The sequence below is a fragment of the Melopsittacus undulatus genome, unplaced genomic scaffold (genome assembly GCF_012275295.1).
Source record: "Melopsittacus undulatus isolate bMelUnd1 unplaced genomic scaffold, bMelUnd1.mat.Z mat_scaffold_482_arrow_ctg1, whole genome shotgun sequence".
In the NCBI taxonomy this organism is placed as follows: Eukaryota; Metazoa; Chordata; class Aves; order Psittaciformes; family Psittaculidae; genus Melopsittacus; species Melopsittacus undulatus.
The window spans coordinates 20966-35762 of NW_022994357.1; the positions used below are offsets into that span (position 1 = coordinate 20966).

General features: G+C 46.7%; 1 protein-coding gene and 2 long non-coding RNA genes across 8 annotated transcripts; 1 reads left to right on the forward strand and 2 right to left on the reverse strand.

The window, feature by feature from the left end:
- Positions 1-216: 216 nt before the first annotated feature.
- LOC117438550 (uncharacterized) lies at positions 217-2215 on the reverse strand. The gene is made up of 3 exons (XR_004550872.1): positions 1907-2215; positions 1777-1827; positions 217-503 (listed from the first exon to the last, which is right to left on the reverse strand). It is a non-coding gene; the product is annotated as an uncharacterized lncRNA (long non-coding RNA).
- Positions 2216-3825: 1610 nt separating this feature from the next.
- Positions 3826-5104, reverse strand: LOC117438551 (uncharacterized). Its single transcript, XR_004550873.1, has 2 exons — positions 5057-5104; positions 3826-3921 (listed from the first exon to the last, which is right to left on the reverse strand). It is a non-coding gene; the product is annotated as an uncharacterized lncRNA (long non-coding RNA).
- Positions 5105-7669: 2565 nt separating this feature from the next.
- Positions 7670-13507, forward strand: LOC117438552 (ribosomal oxygenase 2-like). Of its 6 annotated transcripts, none has more exons than XR_004550875.1 (5): positions 8117-8304; positions 11272-11347; positions 12522-12638; positions 13286-13346; positions 13472-13507. XR_004550875.1 is itself a non-coding variant. In XM_034074026.1 (4 exons), exons 1-4 carry the CDS (start codon positions 10865-10867, stop codon positions 13334-13336), a joined length of 336 nt encoding a protein of 111 aa, XP_033929917.1. In that variant the 5' UTR covers positions 10782-10864; the 3' UTR covers positions 13337-13448. The 6 variants fall into 6 exon arrangements, 2 of the variants coding, with proteins under 2 accessions (XP_033929917.1, XP_033929916.1); XR_004550876.1 differs by having other exon boundaries at positions 13289-13346; positions 13472-13497; XR_004550874.1 differs by lacking the exon at positions 13472-13507 and having other exon boundaries at positions 13286-13448.
- Positions 13508-14797: the final 1290 nt, after the last annotated feature.

Here is a 14797-nt window from a genome sequence, read left to right on the forward strand (position 1 = left end):
TCCTTATACACTATTGCTTACGCACACCTACAGCAATTTGGCATATCATGATTGGATACTTGTCTTGAAGACCCTTAGTGACTAACATAGAACTGGTTAAGCACAGGTGTGAGAACTTGACCTCGAACGCTTGCCAACAGTCCACAGTTCTCATCACTCAGTGAATTCCAGCTGCTTCTTACCTTGCTTGCTTAAGCTTCCTCAGGCCTCCCACAGCCCTGCTGTATCCCTCGGAGTTATTCAGAGCTCATGTACCAAATATCCATTCTCCTGTAAGAACACTGTCTCCACAATGTTACCTATTTCTTGAGCTGATGGCTGAAGAATTTTGCAGAAAGCTGGACAGTTACAGAGTTCTAAGAGATACAAGAGCCTGCTATGGGCACAGCCTTTTTCAGGGTGAGAATATGGCCTTGGGAAGAGGTCATAACCATGTCTTGTTACAGTATTACATTCATACTTACAGAGGTAATGGATGTTAATAATCTCTTTGGAGTAATCACCTATGAAAGAATAAGATGGTAAGTGCATTGTAAAAATTAGAGAAACTAAGGAAGGCTGATCTAAATAAGTTTTGAATGGATACTAGTTGTTGTAATGAGCAGGTCTTGGGGTTTTTGATTGGATGTAACATTTCAGTTGGAGGAATGCTATGCATCAAATAAATATTTACTGCAGAAACCTTTAAGTATGCATTACCTTGGGATGCTTAATCTTAAGTGCTTATTAAAGGTAAGAGTTACCAATACAAATACAGAGATGTTCAGTGTGCTACCATTGTACATCATCTGTAGCTCCACATGAAAATATCAAAGTTTATGTGAGACTGTATATTAATATGAACTGGAATTATGTGCTCATCTAATCTTGAAGCTGAAATACAAGTTTAGGAATCTTGTCAAAAAGCAGATGCAATATGCTGTCAGCAAACCTATAACTCCACATCAGCAACTTACCTACAGGGACACAAAACCATTAGGTTTTAAGTAAAGATTCCCCTAAACTACAGCACAGGAGAGAAAGAAACCCTGGACTTCAAACTGGTTTTACTGGGGGATAGGTGGAAGTATGCTTTCACTGTGCCAAATGAAAGTTACGATTAAGAGAAATTCCTATCTGTTTGCAGAGACAGGATTTAAGTACTCACTGCAGCTGTTCTAAAAGACACTGAAGTTTCTTAGTTTTATTAAGCTAGCATCTCCAGAAAGCCCCTGGCTTGTCTGGGGTCACAAAGCCTTAATAAAACACAAGCACTTGAAACATGAACCCTGTCCCAGCTGAAAAGTTTTAATAACTCCTTGGACATAAAAGTTTGCTTGAAAAAACCCACCAACATCTGGTGTTTTTAGTTAAGGCTAGGAAGAATGACAGATGTGTTGCAATTGATCAACAGAACCTTTAAGACAAATCAAACTGCAAGGTAGGGCGTATTGACTGATGGTCTTTAAGTAAAGTGGAGAACACAGGCACTAAATCACAAGTAGAGGCACAATACCCAACAGAAGTTTGCAAAGCATATAATCTTGCTGAACTAGTAAGACTTCTCCTTTCCCTCCAGTATATTTTAGACTCAAGCAAGTGCTGCAGGTCCAGTCTACTAATAGCTGCAGGATTCCATAACCCATCTGTCACTGCAGATGCTCCAATAAATAACAAGAAGAATAAAAGCAAGCAACAAATCATCTAAGACCATTAGTCAGCTCTCCCTGGACACTGCAGTCTTCCTAGAGTACCGGCTGTTGAAATACAACATACTGATTTTGTTGTTTCATTTACCTTAGATTTATTTGCCTCTTTCCTTTTATCAGTGCTCAGAACTTCTTTTCTCTGTAAGGCAAGAAGGTATTCAGAAAGTACACCACCACATTCTCCTTTACACATCCTGTTAGCAAGAACTGATACATACCAAACTGTAAACTTCTATGTTTATTTCAAAGTCCTTTGACACATCGTGCCTAAAAGGGAGAAGAAGGGAAAAATGAGTTAACAGACTGAAGCAAAGAGGTGGCCCTTTTAAATTATACTACTTACTTCTTTCCTCTTTCTACTCCTTAAACTCCCATTTCCCCTGCGGCACCGAAAAAGGGAGCGTGTGCTGCCACCGTGTGTCCGAACGGCGGTACTGCAGGTGGTGGAGGTGGGGGGGGCGGAGCGGCTCCGGAAGCCGCTCGCTGCTGCCGTCATGTGTCGGTGCTGAAGGGAGGGGGGGGCAGCTCTGTCGAAAATTCAGCATTGAAATGGGGGGCGACGGGGGAGAAAGCGGCTGGGGGCCACTGTCCGGTTCTACCGTGTGTCCTTCGGGGGGCAATCCGCGGCAAACCCGGTCGGGAAAGCGGAGGTGCGGCGCCGAGAGACGACTGATGCTGCCATCATGTGGCCAATGTTCGGTACTGCACACGGTGAAGAAAGGCGGCTGCGCGGGTGGCGCCTCAGCCAATCAGAGGAGTGGGGGGGCACCGCCCGCGAAGGGCGTGGCTAGCAGCTTGTCACGTGCACAGAAGCCAATCAGAGGAGTGGGGGGGCGCTGCCGGAGCCGGGCGGGACTAGGAGCGATTGACAAACGCTGCAGCCAATCAGAGGAGTGGGGAGGCCCGTGTAGAAGCCGAACAGAAGCGGGGCGGGACTAAGAGTGACTGACAGGCGTCCCAGCCAATCGGGGTGTGGAGGGGTGCCGCCGAGCCGGGGCGGGACCGTACCGGACCGAGCCGAGGCGAATCATGGCGGGTAACGGGACTCGGCGGAGGCACACGGGGGGGCAATGGCAGCTGTCGGCTCCCCGGGGACCCCATGGAAGCCACTCCGGTCCCTCCGGGCGGCTCCGTCCCCCTCAGGCGGCTTCGGCTACGTTCGGTTCTCTTCGGGCGGCCCCGCCGCTCCGGGAGGGTTCGGCTTCGCCACAGCCAATCAGAGGAGTGGGGGGGCGATGTCTGAAAGGGGCGTGGCTACGAGAGGGTGACGTGTGCCGCAGCCAATCAGAAGAGTGGGGGGGCGCCGCCGGAGGGGGGCGTGGCTAGCAGCTTGTCACGTGCACAGCAGCCAATCAGAGGAGTGGGGGGGCGCTGCCGGAGCCGGGCAGGACTAAGAGTGATTGACAAGCGCCGCAGCCAATCAGAGGAGTGGGGAGGCCCGTGTAGAAGCCGAACTGAAGCGGGGCGGGACTAAGAGTGACTGACAGGCGTCCCAGCCAATCGGGGTGTGGAGGGGTGCCGCCGAGCCGGGACGGGACTGTACCGGACCGAGCCGAGGCGAATCATGGCAGGTAATGGGACTCGGCGGAGGCACACGGGGGGCAATGGCAGCTGTCGGCTCCCCGGGGACCCCATGGAAGCCACTCTGGTCCCTCCGGGCGGCTCCGTCCCCCTCAGGCGGCTTCGGCTCCGCTCGGTTCCCTTCGGGCGGCTTCGCGCTCTTGTGGTGCACTTCGTAGTTTTGGCCACAGGAGGGCGGCAGCTCCCGTTGCTCTGAGCCACCCCTTTGCTTCCCCTCCCGCATCTCCGGCACCTGCAGTACCGAGCTTTGGACACAGGATGGCAGCAGCGAGCAGTGCCCCGAGCTACGCCTGTGCCCCCCCCCACCTCCAGCTCCTGCAGTACCGACGCTTAGACACGAGGTGGCAGCACACGCTGCAGAAGCAACGGCCTGAGAGCAACGGCCGCTCCCCTCCCCGTTGACAGCCTCCGGGGACCCCAGCTGCTGAGTGGGGACAGTTTGCAATATTGGGGCTGGGGCAAAGTTGCTCAGGGAACTTTTATTCGAGTCTCTTTCAGACTTTTATTGCTTTGTGGGGATTTATAATCACATTCTTCTCTTTTGCTTTTTATTTTCTTTACGCGTTTTATTTATTTCCTTTTTCATTCATGTTTTTTCCAGCTGTCCTTGTCTTTTATTCTCTTTCAGTAACGTTTTTTAGGCGTCCCATACCTAAAATGAGGTAAGAAATGGGCAAACATGGGTTAGAAAATTAAAAAAATGGTTCAAAACACCTTACAAATGGTCCAAAGTGGAACACAAGTGGCCCAAAATGGATTAAAACAAGCAAGAAATGGGTAAAAATGGGTTAGAAGTGGGCAAAAATGGCTTACAATGCGGGAGATGTGGATAAATTTGGGACAGAAACAGCCACAGACTGGTCAGAAATAGCCCCAAAAAAAGATTTAAAGGGGTTAGAAAAGGGAAAGATGGGTTAGAAATTGCCAAAAAACGGCTTAAAACTGGTAAGAAATGGGCAAAACTGGGATAGAAATGGCCATGAATTGTTTAGAAATACACTAAAATGGCTTAAATAGGGTAGAAATGGGGAAAAATGGCTTAAACCAGGTTCAGAAATGGGCAAAAATGTGTTTGAAGTGGCAAAAAAAATTGGTTAGAAGAAAAAATAGTTTAGAAATGGACAAAATGGCTTAAACCAGGTTAGAATTGGACACATAAGGGTTGCAAATGGCTAAAAATGGGTTTAAATCTAGTTAGAAGTGGCCAAAATTGTGTTAGAAATGGTCAAAAATGGCTTAAAGCTGCTGACAAATGGGAAAAAATGGGTTAGAAAAATAAAAAAGTTGCTTAAACAGAGTGAGAAAAGGGCCAAAAAAAGAGGGAAATTTTAAGAAATGGCTTTAAAAGGGTTAGAAGTCACCAAACACGGGTTAGAAATGGCAGAAAGAATTTAGAAATAGCAAATAAAACAGTTTAGAAGTGGTCATAAATTAGTTAGAAACAGCCATGTTACGGCATCTTCTTGGAATCAGGGGCTAAGTACACACCTCATACATACAGGAGTTAAACCAAGCTAGGAAAGGGCAAGACCAGGCTAGAAATGGGTAGGAAATGGACCAAAATGGTTTGGAAACTGCCAGAATGGCTTCAGAAGAATTAGAAATGGGCATCAAGAGGTTAGAAATAGCCTGAAGCAGATTAGAAATAGGCAGGAGCAGCCTAAAACAGGACAGAAATGGCCATAAATACTTAAGTAACCAAAAATAGCTTAAAACTAGTCAGGAATGGGATGAAGTAAAATGGAAATGCCTGTTAATTGTTTAGAATTAGTCTTACTGAGGCTTACCTGAACCTAGCGACCGTTTCTCACTGTGCAGCTTCTCAGACAGCCAACATGCAAGATCCATTCCCTGGGCATGATGCTCCAGCTTCTCAGCTGTTGGGACTCTGCTCTGGGAGGGGCCGTTTCTGCCTGACCTGGATACTGCTGGTTCTCTTTCTCCCTGCCATCTGGGCTTGCTTCTTCCCCGTGCTCTTCTTTATCTATCTCTGCCACGGATTCTGCTGCTTCCTGCTCTCACAGCCAAGCAGTGGAGAAAAGAGAACAGTGAGGGATTTTTTAATGGACAAATCCCATGCAAGCATTTCACAGGAGAGACAATCCCCTACAAAAATTCTTACCTATGAAACCCAACAGCCGCAGCCACTGCAGCCATTAGCGAGGGCCTGTGCTTGAGCTGCCTCTGCATCTGGAATAGGAAGCATTTATGAAGAAACCTGATGGCTTTACTGGAGCTAAGCAGTTGTCCAAAGATGGGAGAAAGCAGGAGAGCAACAGCAGCAACTGAAGTCCTTAACAGAAAGGCTGGGATGAGCTGGCCTCCCCCAGGGCTCAGCCCAGCAAGGTCTGTGTGCAGAACAAAAGGAGGGCAATGCACCCTTCCCCCTTCTCATTTCTCCGAGAATCCCAGTCTCCAGATCCTTCAGCACCTTAAAGCTACAGTCAACAGTCTCATTTCCCAACTAAGTACAAGATTAGATCAGAAAAAAAAGCAGGGAACGCCTTGGCTGCTTTAGAAACGGCTATTTCAACCCTGGCCCCTTTCCCTCCCAATGCAGGTACAGTGTGAATTACGGACCTCCAGGTACCCGCCCCCCCCCCCCCCCCCCCCCCCCGTGCCTTCACTCCCCTCAGTACCGAGCACCGAGAGGCTTCCCGTGCCGAGCGGCCAGCAGGTAGGAGAGGCCCCTCTGCGCACGCCCAAGGCACGGCCGGGCAGCCGGGCCCGCTCCCCTCCCCGGTAAGCCCGGCCCCGCGGTGGGCTCGGCTCTCACCTGCTGCTGCCGGGACCCGGACCTGGACCCGGACCCTGCCCGCCGCCATGCTGCTCCCGGGGGCTGCGCCTGCCACACCAAAACGGCGCGGAGGGACCGGAGCCGGCGGGCGGCCACCGGACTGCGGACGCATGGAGCCGCGTTTGCTACAGCCCGCCGGAAACCGGCGGGCACCACGTGACACTGGCCACTTCCAGGGACAGGGAGCACCACGGCTCATGCGCGGAGGCAGGGCTGCAGTACCTAACCTGGACACAAGATGGCAACAGCAAGCGGCGCCCACAGCCGAAACGCCCCCCCCCCACCCTCCCAGCCCCCCGATCATTGTCATGTCATCCTTATGGGATCACTGTGGGGGCTGCAAGAGTGTCTGCCGGCTGCTCTGCATCTCTGCCACAGAGCCTTGCTTCAAGCCTCTGCAGATTAGAAATAGGCAAGAGCAGCTTAAAACAGGCCAGAAATGACCACAAATATTGAAGAAGGAGCCAAAACCAGCTTAAAACTAGTAAGGAATGGGCAGAATAAGATGGAAAAGCCTCTCCATTGTTTACAATTTGCCAAAAGAATCTAAAAAAGGTTTAGAAATGGAGAAGAGTAAGATAAAAAATGACCATACAGGAGTTAAACCAAGCTAGGAAAGGGCAAGACCAGGTTAGAAATGGGTAGCCTGAAGCAGATTAGAAATAGGCAAGAGCAGCTTAAAACAGGACAGAAAAGACCATAAATATCTAAGAGGTAACCAAAACCAGTTTAAAACTAGTAAGGAATGGGTAGAATAAAAATTCTGTCTTAAATTTCTATTCAGATCTGAATGGAAAGTGAACACCTTACTTCATTGTAGGGTGAAATTAATGTGGAATAAACAGTACAGGGGCTATTAGGAACTGCCCATTCAGAATGGTGTGTGCCTTCCTGAGGGTTGTGTTTATGTACCCACTCTTCCAAAGTCTCCCATAGCTGAACAGAATCATAAAGTCTCCAAGAGGATTTACTGAATCACACACAAATGAAGTGGTTGCGTGGTTGTGTCTTCTCATGCACAGAACATTCATTTGATAGAATGTCTCTGGGGCTAGGTGAGGAAGAAGACCAACCAGCTAACAGATGGAACAAAACCCCATCACAACACTGCAATCACACCTCACTCTGTGGGCCCTGTGGATAGAACTAGAATTTTCCATTGCTCTCAGGTGCCTCGTTAAGGCACTGAGGGCATTAGTAAGCCTTAATGACCCTAAACAGCCTCACCTGTGCACCAGACCACACCCAGGAGCCCTATTTAAACCGAGCTCTGTGCCTCAGTTTTCTTTAGAACTCTGTTGGAGGAATGCTGCTCTTCAGCTCTGTCCCTGCCTGTGAAGATTCTTAATCTGGACTTCAGATTGACTGCCCGGCTTGATCTTCTCTATGATTATAGAGCAGCTTGGCCATTGCTGGACCTGATGGTGATTTGTGGACTGGATTGCTGCTTGTTCACAAGCCTGATAGACTCCTGGCTGGACTTGGCTGCTGCTGGACCTTCTCCTCTTGGATACCTTGAAATTGGGCCTAGGCTGGCAGAGGTCTCTTCTCCTGCTGTGGGAGCCCAGAGGTGGCCTGGTCTGCTCTTGTTTCCTGAGGGCCATGGAGATCCCTGCAAGGTTTGTGGGCAGTGTGGAGGACACGGCTTTGAGGGTGAGCCTGTGCTGCGGCACCAGAGGGGCCTCCTGCCAGGGAGCCGGGAGTGCTGTGTGCTCTGCCTCACCAACTGCCTCATCCACAGAGAACAGCTGGGCTTCTCTGGGCCTTTTGCACGGATTCCTTTGCCTTGAGCAAAATATTTGGCTGCTGAGTTATGAACTAACTCTTTAGACCTGTTTGAGGCACTACAGTGAAGAGCTGCAGGTAAAGGCCTGCAGTCTGAGGAGCAAATTATGTTTGTTTTCCAAGTGCCATGAAGTGCTGCCCCAGAAGTACCACTGCAAGGCAAAGTATGTGGGGCTGGTGTGCCCTTTCTCTGCTATATGTGTGATTGGAGTTGGAAATGGCTTTTAATTGCAATGTTTCATATCGAGCTTGTGGGGGTAGTCTTGCTGAGGCTGACACAACTCCCAGTTTGACTGAGTTAACTGGCTAATTGGAGAGACATGGGAAGATGTACATCGAAAGAGAGTAAGAGGCTTCTGAAACAGGAGGTGGAGAAAGAGAACTCCGTTCAAAATCCATTACCAGGAGCTTCAGCCAGCCTCAAGCAGTCATCTGTAATGCAGCTAAACCAAGGTAAGTGTTGAGCCTTACTACTTTTACTGATAAGACTTTACTTTTTAAAGCAGTGTGCTGAACATGTTTAAGCGTTTCTATGTATATTTGCAAACATAACTTCTATTGATGTGTCTCAAATGCATTTGGAAGCTAGTTTGTGTGTTTGTGTGCTCTAGTGCTCCTCAGGGTTGCTACAACTACCAGGTGCTAAAAGCCCTTCAGAATAAGACTAAGCAGGAGCTGCAAGGATATTAAAAGCAAACATTCAGATACTAATCAAACTTCCTACATGTCTCAATAACTGAACAAGTACTATTGTGTGTGCACAGCTACGCAATAGTGCACTTTCTGGGTTTGGCTAGGAAAAGATGTCTTAGCATGGTGTTTGCTCTCTCAGGTAAATTAAAGGCCTGCTAGAGCTGATTGAACCAGTGATGCAGGTGTTGGTCCATCTTATTCAGCCTGGTGAGGTTTCTGTTACTTTGCTTCAGGGCAGTGAGTGAATCATTTTGTCTGGGAGGCTGCAGCTGTGTCTAACCCTGTTTCTATGCTGGTTGGGGAAGGAATGCCTTATGGAAAGGAAGTATACCTGTGTGGTGGTAATGATTACATTGCTGAAGAGATGTTTAAGGCTATACAGCAGTGGTGCTAGATTTAATGCATTGAGACCCTTTGTTATATGTATATGATGTAGTTAAAAAGTATGTCTTGTGATTATTTGTATATGTACAGTTGTATAAAGTTAGTCCTTGTTACAATAGCCTATTTTGTGCTTCTGCATTGGCTCTAGATAACTTGGACCTTCTATCGAATTGATTTTGGCCCAGGTTCACAGGGTTAGTCATAAAACTGAGTTCTTCATAGGACTGGGGCTCCTGAGATATTTTTGAGTCTTTGTGCCCTCTAAGTGAGCATAACCTGCACACAGCATGGTATTCTCAGCTTCTAGAAACAAGTGCTAGAGGATTAGCCTATTAAGTTATGGGGAGAGAGAGGAAAACAGTACCAAGTACTAGCTCTTGTTACATTTGGTTCTAACTGTGCATGTCATTAGAAATTAGAAATAACAAAAAGCTTTTTTTTTTTTTTTTTTTCCCCTGCCAAGATGGTCAGAAGCAGAGAGCAATTTTCTTGGATTTAGTACTTGTCAGACTTTTACCCAATTCAGTATTTGATCCTTTCTTAACCCATGGAGGGGAGCTGAGCAGTTTTGTTGGCATTCAGCTTCTGAGCTGCTCTTTTCTTCATCAGGAGAAAACCTTTAAATCACTCACAGACTAATAGAAAATAAACAAACACAGGGTTTAATTTTTATACTTAACTGCTCCACATCTCACTTGAAAAGTTCATGATCATGTTTTAAGAGACTTGCTCATCTCTGGGGGGTGGCCATTTTCCTCCCTGCATGGAGAAGTTCCCTTAGGGTGAAAAGAGGGGAAATTTTAATGGGTTACAGAATGATCTTTCTAAATTCTTGATTACTTTCAATTTTGGGTATGTAATATCTACTGGAGTTCTTAATCAATTGGTGTTTCTAGGTCTTTATTGAAGCTAGAGAGCTGAGTTAGTTTTTTTGTGCGATGTCATGCTAACTGTTGGGTGATGGCTTTTCATAGACATGTTTGAGTCAGCTGTCTGCATAGTGGCTGCCTAGTTTCTCCCATAGGGCAATGCAATGAAGTGTAGTATGTTCTAGAAAGCCTACATGTAGGATGTATGGATTTTGATGGCTGCTGCAGGAGAGGAGTATTTGTTGTTATTGTGGAAATTTGTTGCTGGGTTTTATACTTGCTTGAGTTTGGTGTGTTTTCATCTGGAAAAAGCAGGTTGTATGCTTGGAACAAGAATTTAGCAAAGCTGGAGAGACAGAAGTGCAAATGCTAAATGAAAAAAGCAGAACCTGATGGGTGGTACCTGTTAAATAATGTTCTGTACTGGTGCCAATCAGGGCAGTGTAATGATCAGGGCTTCTATGCATGAGCTTCCTAGGATGTAACATGCTCTATCTGTGCTCTCCTGGCAATATGCTATACTTTGCTCTTAAAGTCTTCAATTTTTACATGAGTACTTTTTTGACTTTTTTTACCCCATTGAAGTGGATGATTAAATAAAAGCTGTTGTCACTTATCACCAGTCTTAACCTCTCAACACCCTTGTGGTAATAGCACTACTATAAGACTTAATCCTCTTGTTTCATGCCAGCTTCGTGTTGGAGGAGTTACTGTCCCAGAGTCTGTACTCAGTTTATACCAGAGCACAGAGCTCTAAGCTACTAGTAGTAGTCACAGAAACTGAAATCATGAACACTTCCCAGTGATGCTTAATCAAATCTGTGTTAAGGAAGCTGTGGTAGAAAAATGTTTGAGAGCAAAATTTAACAGTGATGGTTTCTGAGGTGTATGGGTAGGTTTAAGTTTTGGTTACTGTAAAATGAAATACATAAACCCATGTATCTATCAGCCTTTCTATAAGGAGTGTAATTAGATCCTTGCCTAGTTAATTGAAGTACTTGTGTGCCAAAGCTTTGTTGTGAAACTGGGAGAAGGTTCTTCCTGTGTGTCAGGCAGTGGCCTTTAACATGGAACTTGCCATTTTAGTATGGAAATTGGAGGCAGCAATCTTAAATTTGCTTTCAGATGACATTTATGAGCTAAACTCAATCATTTATTTGTGGTAAGCTGACACTGAGAGAACTTGTCTTTAGACTAGAGTGGATACTTGGGAAACTTTTTTTCCATTAGAATACCTCTATTTATCGGATGGGTTTACATGGGGAACCTGGAAAATTGCTTCAGAAGTACAAATCACTGGAATTATGGTCATTTTGTGCATATCTTCTCACTTGAACATCATATCTATAAGATATTGATTATAATAGGGGACCTGGTTATTTATAAATGTATAGCCACATTTTAAGGGATTTTAAGGTTTATTTCTTTCTTGAAGAAGCAAAGAACTTTTATTTTTGTGTAATTTTGCATGTAGCCTGACCTTGGAAGATCAAAAAAGAAGAGGCTGCATGTCAAGAGAAGAGAGAAGAGGTGGCGTGTGTAACGGCGAGGTGAGGAGCGGCGTCGGGCAGAAGAGGGGGCATGAGAAAGGCACCCTGGGCAAAGGGAATCCCTGTGGGCACAGGGCGAGGTCACGTAAGAGCATGATGGCACCTTTGGGGGGCCCTGAGGAGCGTTGTGTGCTGGGCGACCTCCCTGTAAGCAGGGCTCAGGTCTTTGCTACTCTTGGTTTTGGCCTTTGGCCGTCTTGCTCCTTTGGCTGCCCGGAGAGCGTGGCAACCCTGTAAGGAGGGTGAGAGCCAGCGTCTCCGCACCCGAGGGGGAAATAGAGCTCTCTTGGACCCCCAGGCCACCCTGTAAGCAGGGGAGGGCCATTTCCCTGTCCCTCTCCTCTGCCCCAGCAGCTCTCTGCCTGCTGGTGGCCTACCCAGCCTGACCCCCTGTTGTCAGGGCGTGTCACAGCATCTGGCCCTTGGCCTGTTGAAGCTCTCCGGCTTCCATGCAGCCCTGGGCATGGTCTGAGGCTCTCCTCTCTTGCTTGGTGAGTAGGGTGACTCCCCGGACAGTGGCTGCACAGAGACCGTCTCCCTTTTTGGGACGTTTTGGTTTGTGTTTGTCTTGTCCTTGTCTATCAATGTGAGGGAGTGAGTGAGCTTGTCCTTTAGGCACCTGTTAAAATTGCTGCAGCTTAGCTTAAGCCTCCCTGGAAGGAGAGCAGGTCTCTGTGCAGTATCAGGGGCGTCTTCCCTAAGTCCACGAGCGGAGGGATGGTCTGGACTCGCCCCTTCTTTCCAAAGACGGCGCCAAGCCACTTAGTCGTGGTGCAGGCAATGCGACCTGCCTGTAGTCAGGATCTGGGTCTCTGCCTGCATGGCTGCCTGTGCTGCTGGTGGCCTGGCAGCGTGACCCCCTGTTGTCAGGGCGTGTCACAGTATTTTCCCCTTTGTGCCTGGAAGCCGGAGAGCTTCAATACGCCGTCACCATAATGAGAACAAACCAGACCTTGTCAAGCCCCAGTCCCTTCCCTCTGTACCACTGACCGGGAGCTAGTGAGAATGCATGTACAGTTTAGAGTGAGCTACTGCGTGGGGCTGCAGAGTGGTAATGGAAGGGCTAAAGGCATGAAGCAGATTTGGGATTGGAGCACTGTGTTTCCAGCTTTGACATCAGTTTTCTGTTTTACTTCAGTGCAACTATTTTAGTAATTATTTTTTTTCTTATTAGTTCCTGTCCTTCACCTCTTGGGGAGTTTACTTACTGGATGCACTTCCTGGCCTTGTGTTTGACGCAGCAAAAGAAGATGTGGCACTGCGGACGAGCATACTGAGGAAGCTGCTTCTGGTAAGTAGGTGGAAGTAGAGAGAATAACAGTGCATTCAGCTGGAACTTCAGCACTGAGGCAAGCATGTATCTTGCTGATCTGCTTTGAAAGCTCAGGGCAAAGGCACTACCTTGTCCAGCAGCATAATCACTTCTTTTGAAGTCATTGACTTTTCAGAGGTTTGCTCCATCTGAAGCATTGTCTGCTTTTTTGCACTGCCTTTCTTTGGTATCACAGTGTCCTTGGATAGGTTGCTTCCTTATAAATGTAATGGTGTTTGCTTTGGAACAGTCAGACAAGCTTAGCTCCTGTTGGGCCAAGCTCTTGAATCTTTAAAAGTCAGCTAAGCTGTAAATTGTTCTGCGATTTCCTTGCGATAGTCTGGTTGTGCTGCCGGTCAGCACACAGAAAGAACAGGTCCCTTTTTCAGCTACACTAGCAAGTCTTTTAGCACAGCAGGGAGCTGTGGAGCAGGAGAAAATGAACGTCGGGTTTGGTGTGTGAATAGCTCTTGGGGAATGGGTAGAAGAAAGGGTTGTGTTGGGAGTAAATGTTAGGCTCTGCAAAGCTGAGAAATGTCCAGGTTTTTGCTGCGATACTGAACCTCTTTCTCTTTAGGCTAATCTATTTAGCTTGAATTCATGTGGGTAACTCTGTGCATGTTTAGCAGGTGGATGTAGCTGACTCAAGGGGAAAGCTGAGCAACCTTGGATACTGAGCTCTAATTGGTGAGTCTAGAGGTTACTACTGTTTACAAAGCTAATGTTTATAACTTGTTTGTTCTTGTATTTGTAAAATTGCATTTGTGTATTTTGTAATACTGTATTTGTAAAAACACCGTGGGAAACTACAGCCTTGGCAGAGATCATTCTCTGCACGAAAACATGGGAAATTACAGAAGCATAACAAGACAATTGACCTTGCTTATGCCTGCCAAGAATCTTCTTGTCCAGCAACAAGGCTCAGGGTATTGGGATCGCTCACTGCGTGGCCTTGGCTCTGCAAGAATTGCACGAGTGCGGACTTGTAGAAATGCTTTTTGTTGTGTTAATAAAAAAATGGAGAGGGTGAGGGTGGATGAGAGGGACTATTGATTTTGTACTTGTATGGGTTGTTTCTGTACCCCTATGATGTTTTCCTCCCTGACTGTAACTTGTTAGAATAGTTGCCTTAACTGAAAAAGGAGAGGGTGAGGCTGGATGGGAGGGACTATTGATCTTGTATGGTGCCGCGGCCAGGTGGAGGGGAGAAAACACCGATACGATGTAGGTTCACAAAATGCTCCGTTTATTGATTACAAAGCTGCTCTTAATATACTGTCTTACACGTGATCACGCATTACTTGATTGGCTGCTTCACTTTGCCCACGAGGGATACACGCTCCCCTTTACCTCTCCTGATTGGTTTCACGCCTTCGCTTCAGCTTAGCGTTACATCATGCTTCTGCAATTACTGGCATCCTGTTATTGCATTCCTGTTTTGCTGATCTTGACACTTCTTCTTCTTTTAACCTGGGGTCATAAGTTCACTTTCTCACAGCTTGCTGTAGGCCTCTTCAAGCTGCCCATGCTCGACCCCCAACATCTCCCCCTCTTTTTTCAAATAAGGCGTTTGTCATCTGCTGCATGCGTTGCATAATACATTGTAACAGACAAGGTCCAAAAAACAAAATTAACAACATAATCATTATTGGTCCGCTAAACATCATGATTAAACTCCTTAACCAACTACTTATTCCTAACGATTTTAACCAAGAGTCTATAGGATTTGTTTCTACAGTAAGTTCTTTCATATTTTCTTTAAGTTCAAACAAATTCTTGTGAATAGATTCAGAATGATCAGAAAGATTCATACAACACATGCCCAGAAGCATTCTAATGCAAAGGGGATGTGAAGCAGCTGCAGAAGTAAACTGTACAGTGTTAACAGTCAAGGAGTTACACTCCCCCCCCTTTTTTTTTTTTTTTTGATCAGACAAAAAGCCATTTATTGCAAAGCTTTAACTCCTTATATACTATTGCTTACACACACCTACAGCAATTTGGCATATCATGATTGGATACTTGTCGTGAAGACCCTTAGTGACTAACATATAATTGGTTAAACACAGGTGTGAGAACTTGACCTCGAATGCTTGCCAACAGTCCACAGTTCTCATAACTCAGTGAATTACAGCTTC

Coding starts and splice junctions, on each gene's coding strand:
- LOC117438552 (XM_034074025.1), top strand. CDS start 10,865: ATGGAACTTGCCATTTTAGTATGGAAATTGGAGGCAGCAATCTTAAAT. Junction 11,348..12,521: donor GTGGCGTGTGTAACGGCGAG/GTGAGGAGCGGC, acceptor TTTTCTTATTAG/TTCCTGTCCTTCACCTCTTG. Junction 12,639..13,285: donor TACTGAGGAAGCTGCTTCTG/GTAAGTAGGTGG, acceptor GTGCATGTTTAG/CAGGTGGATGTAGCTGACTC.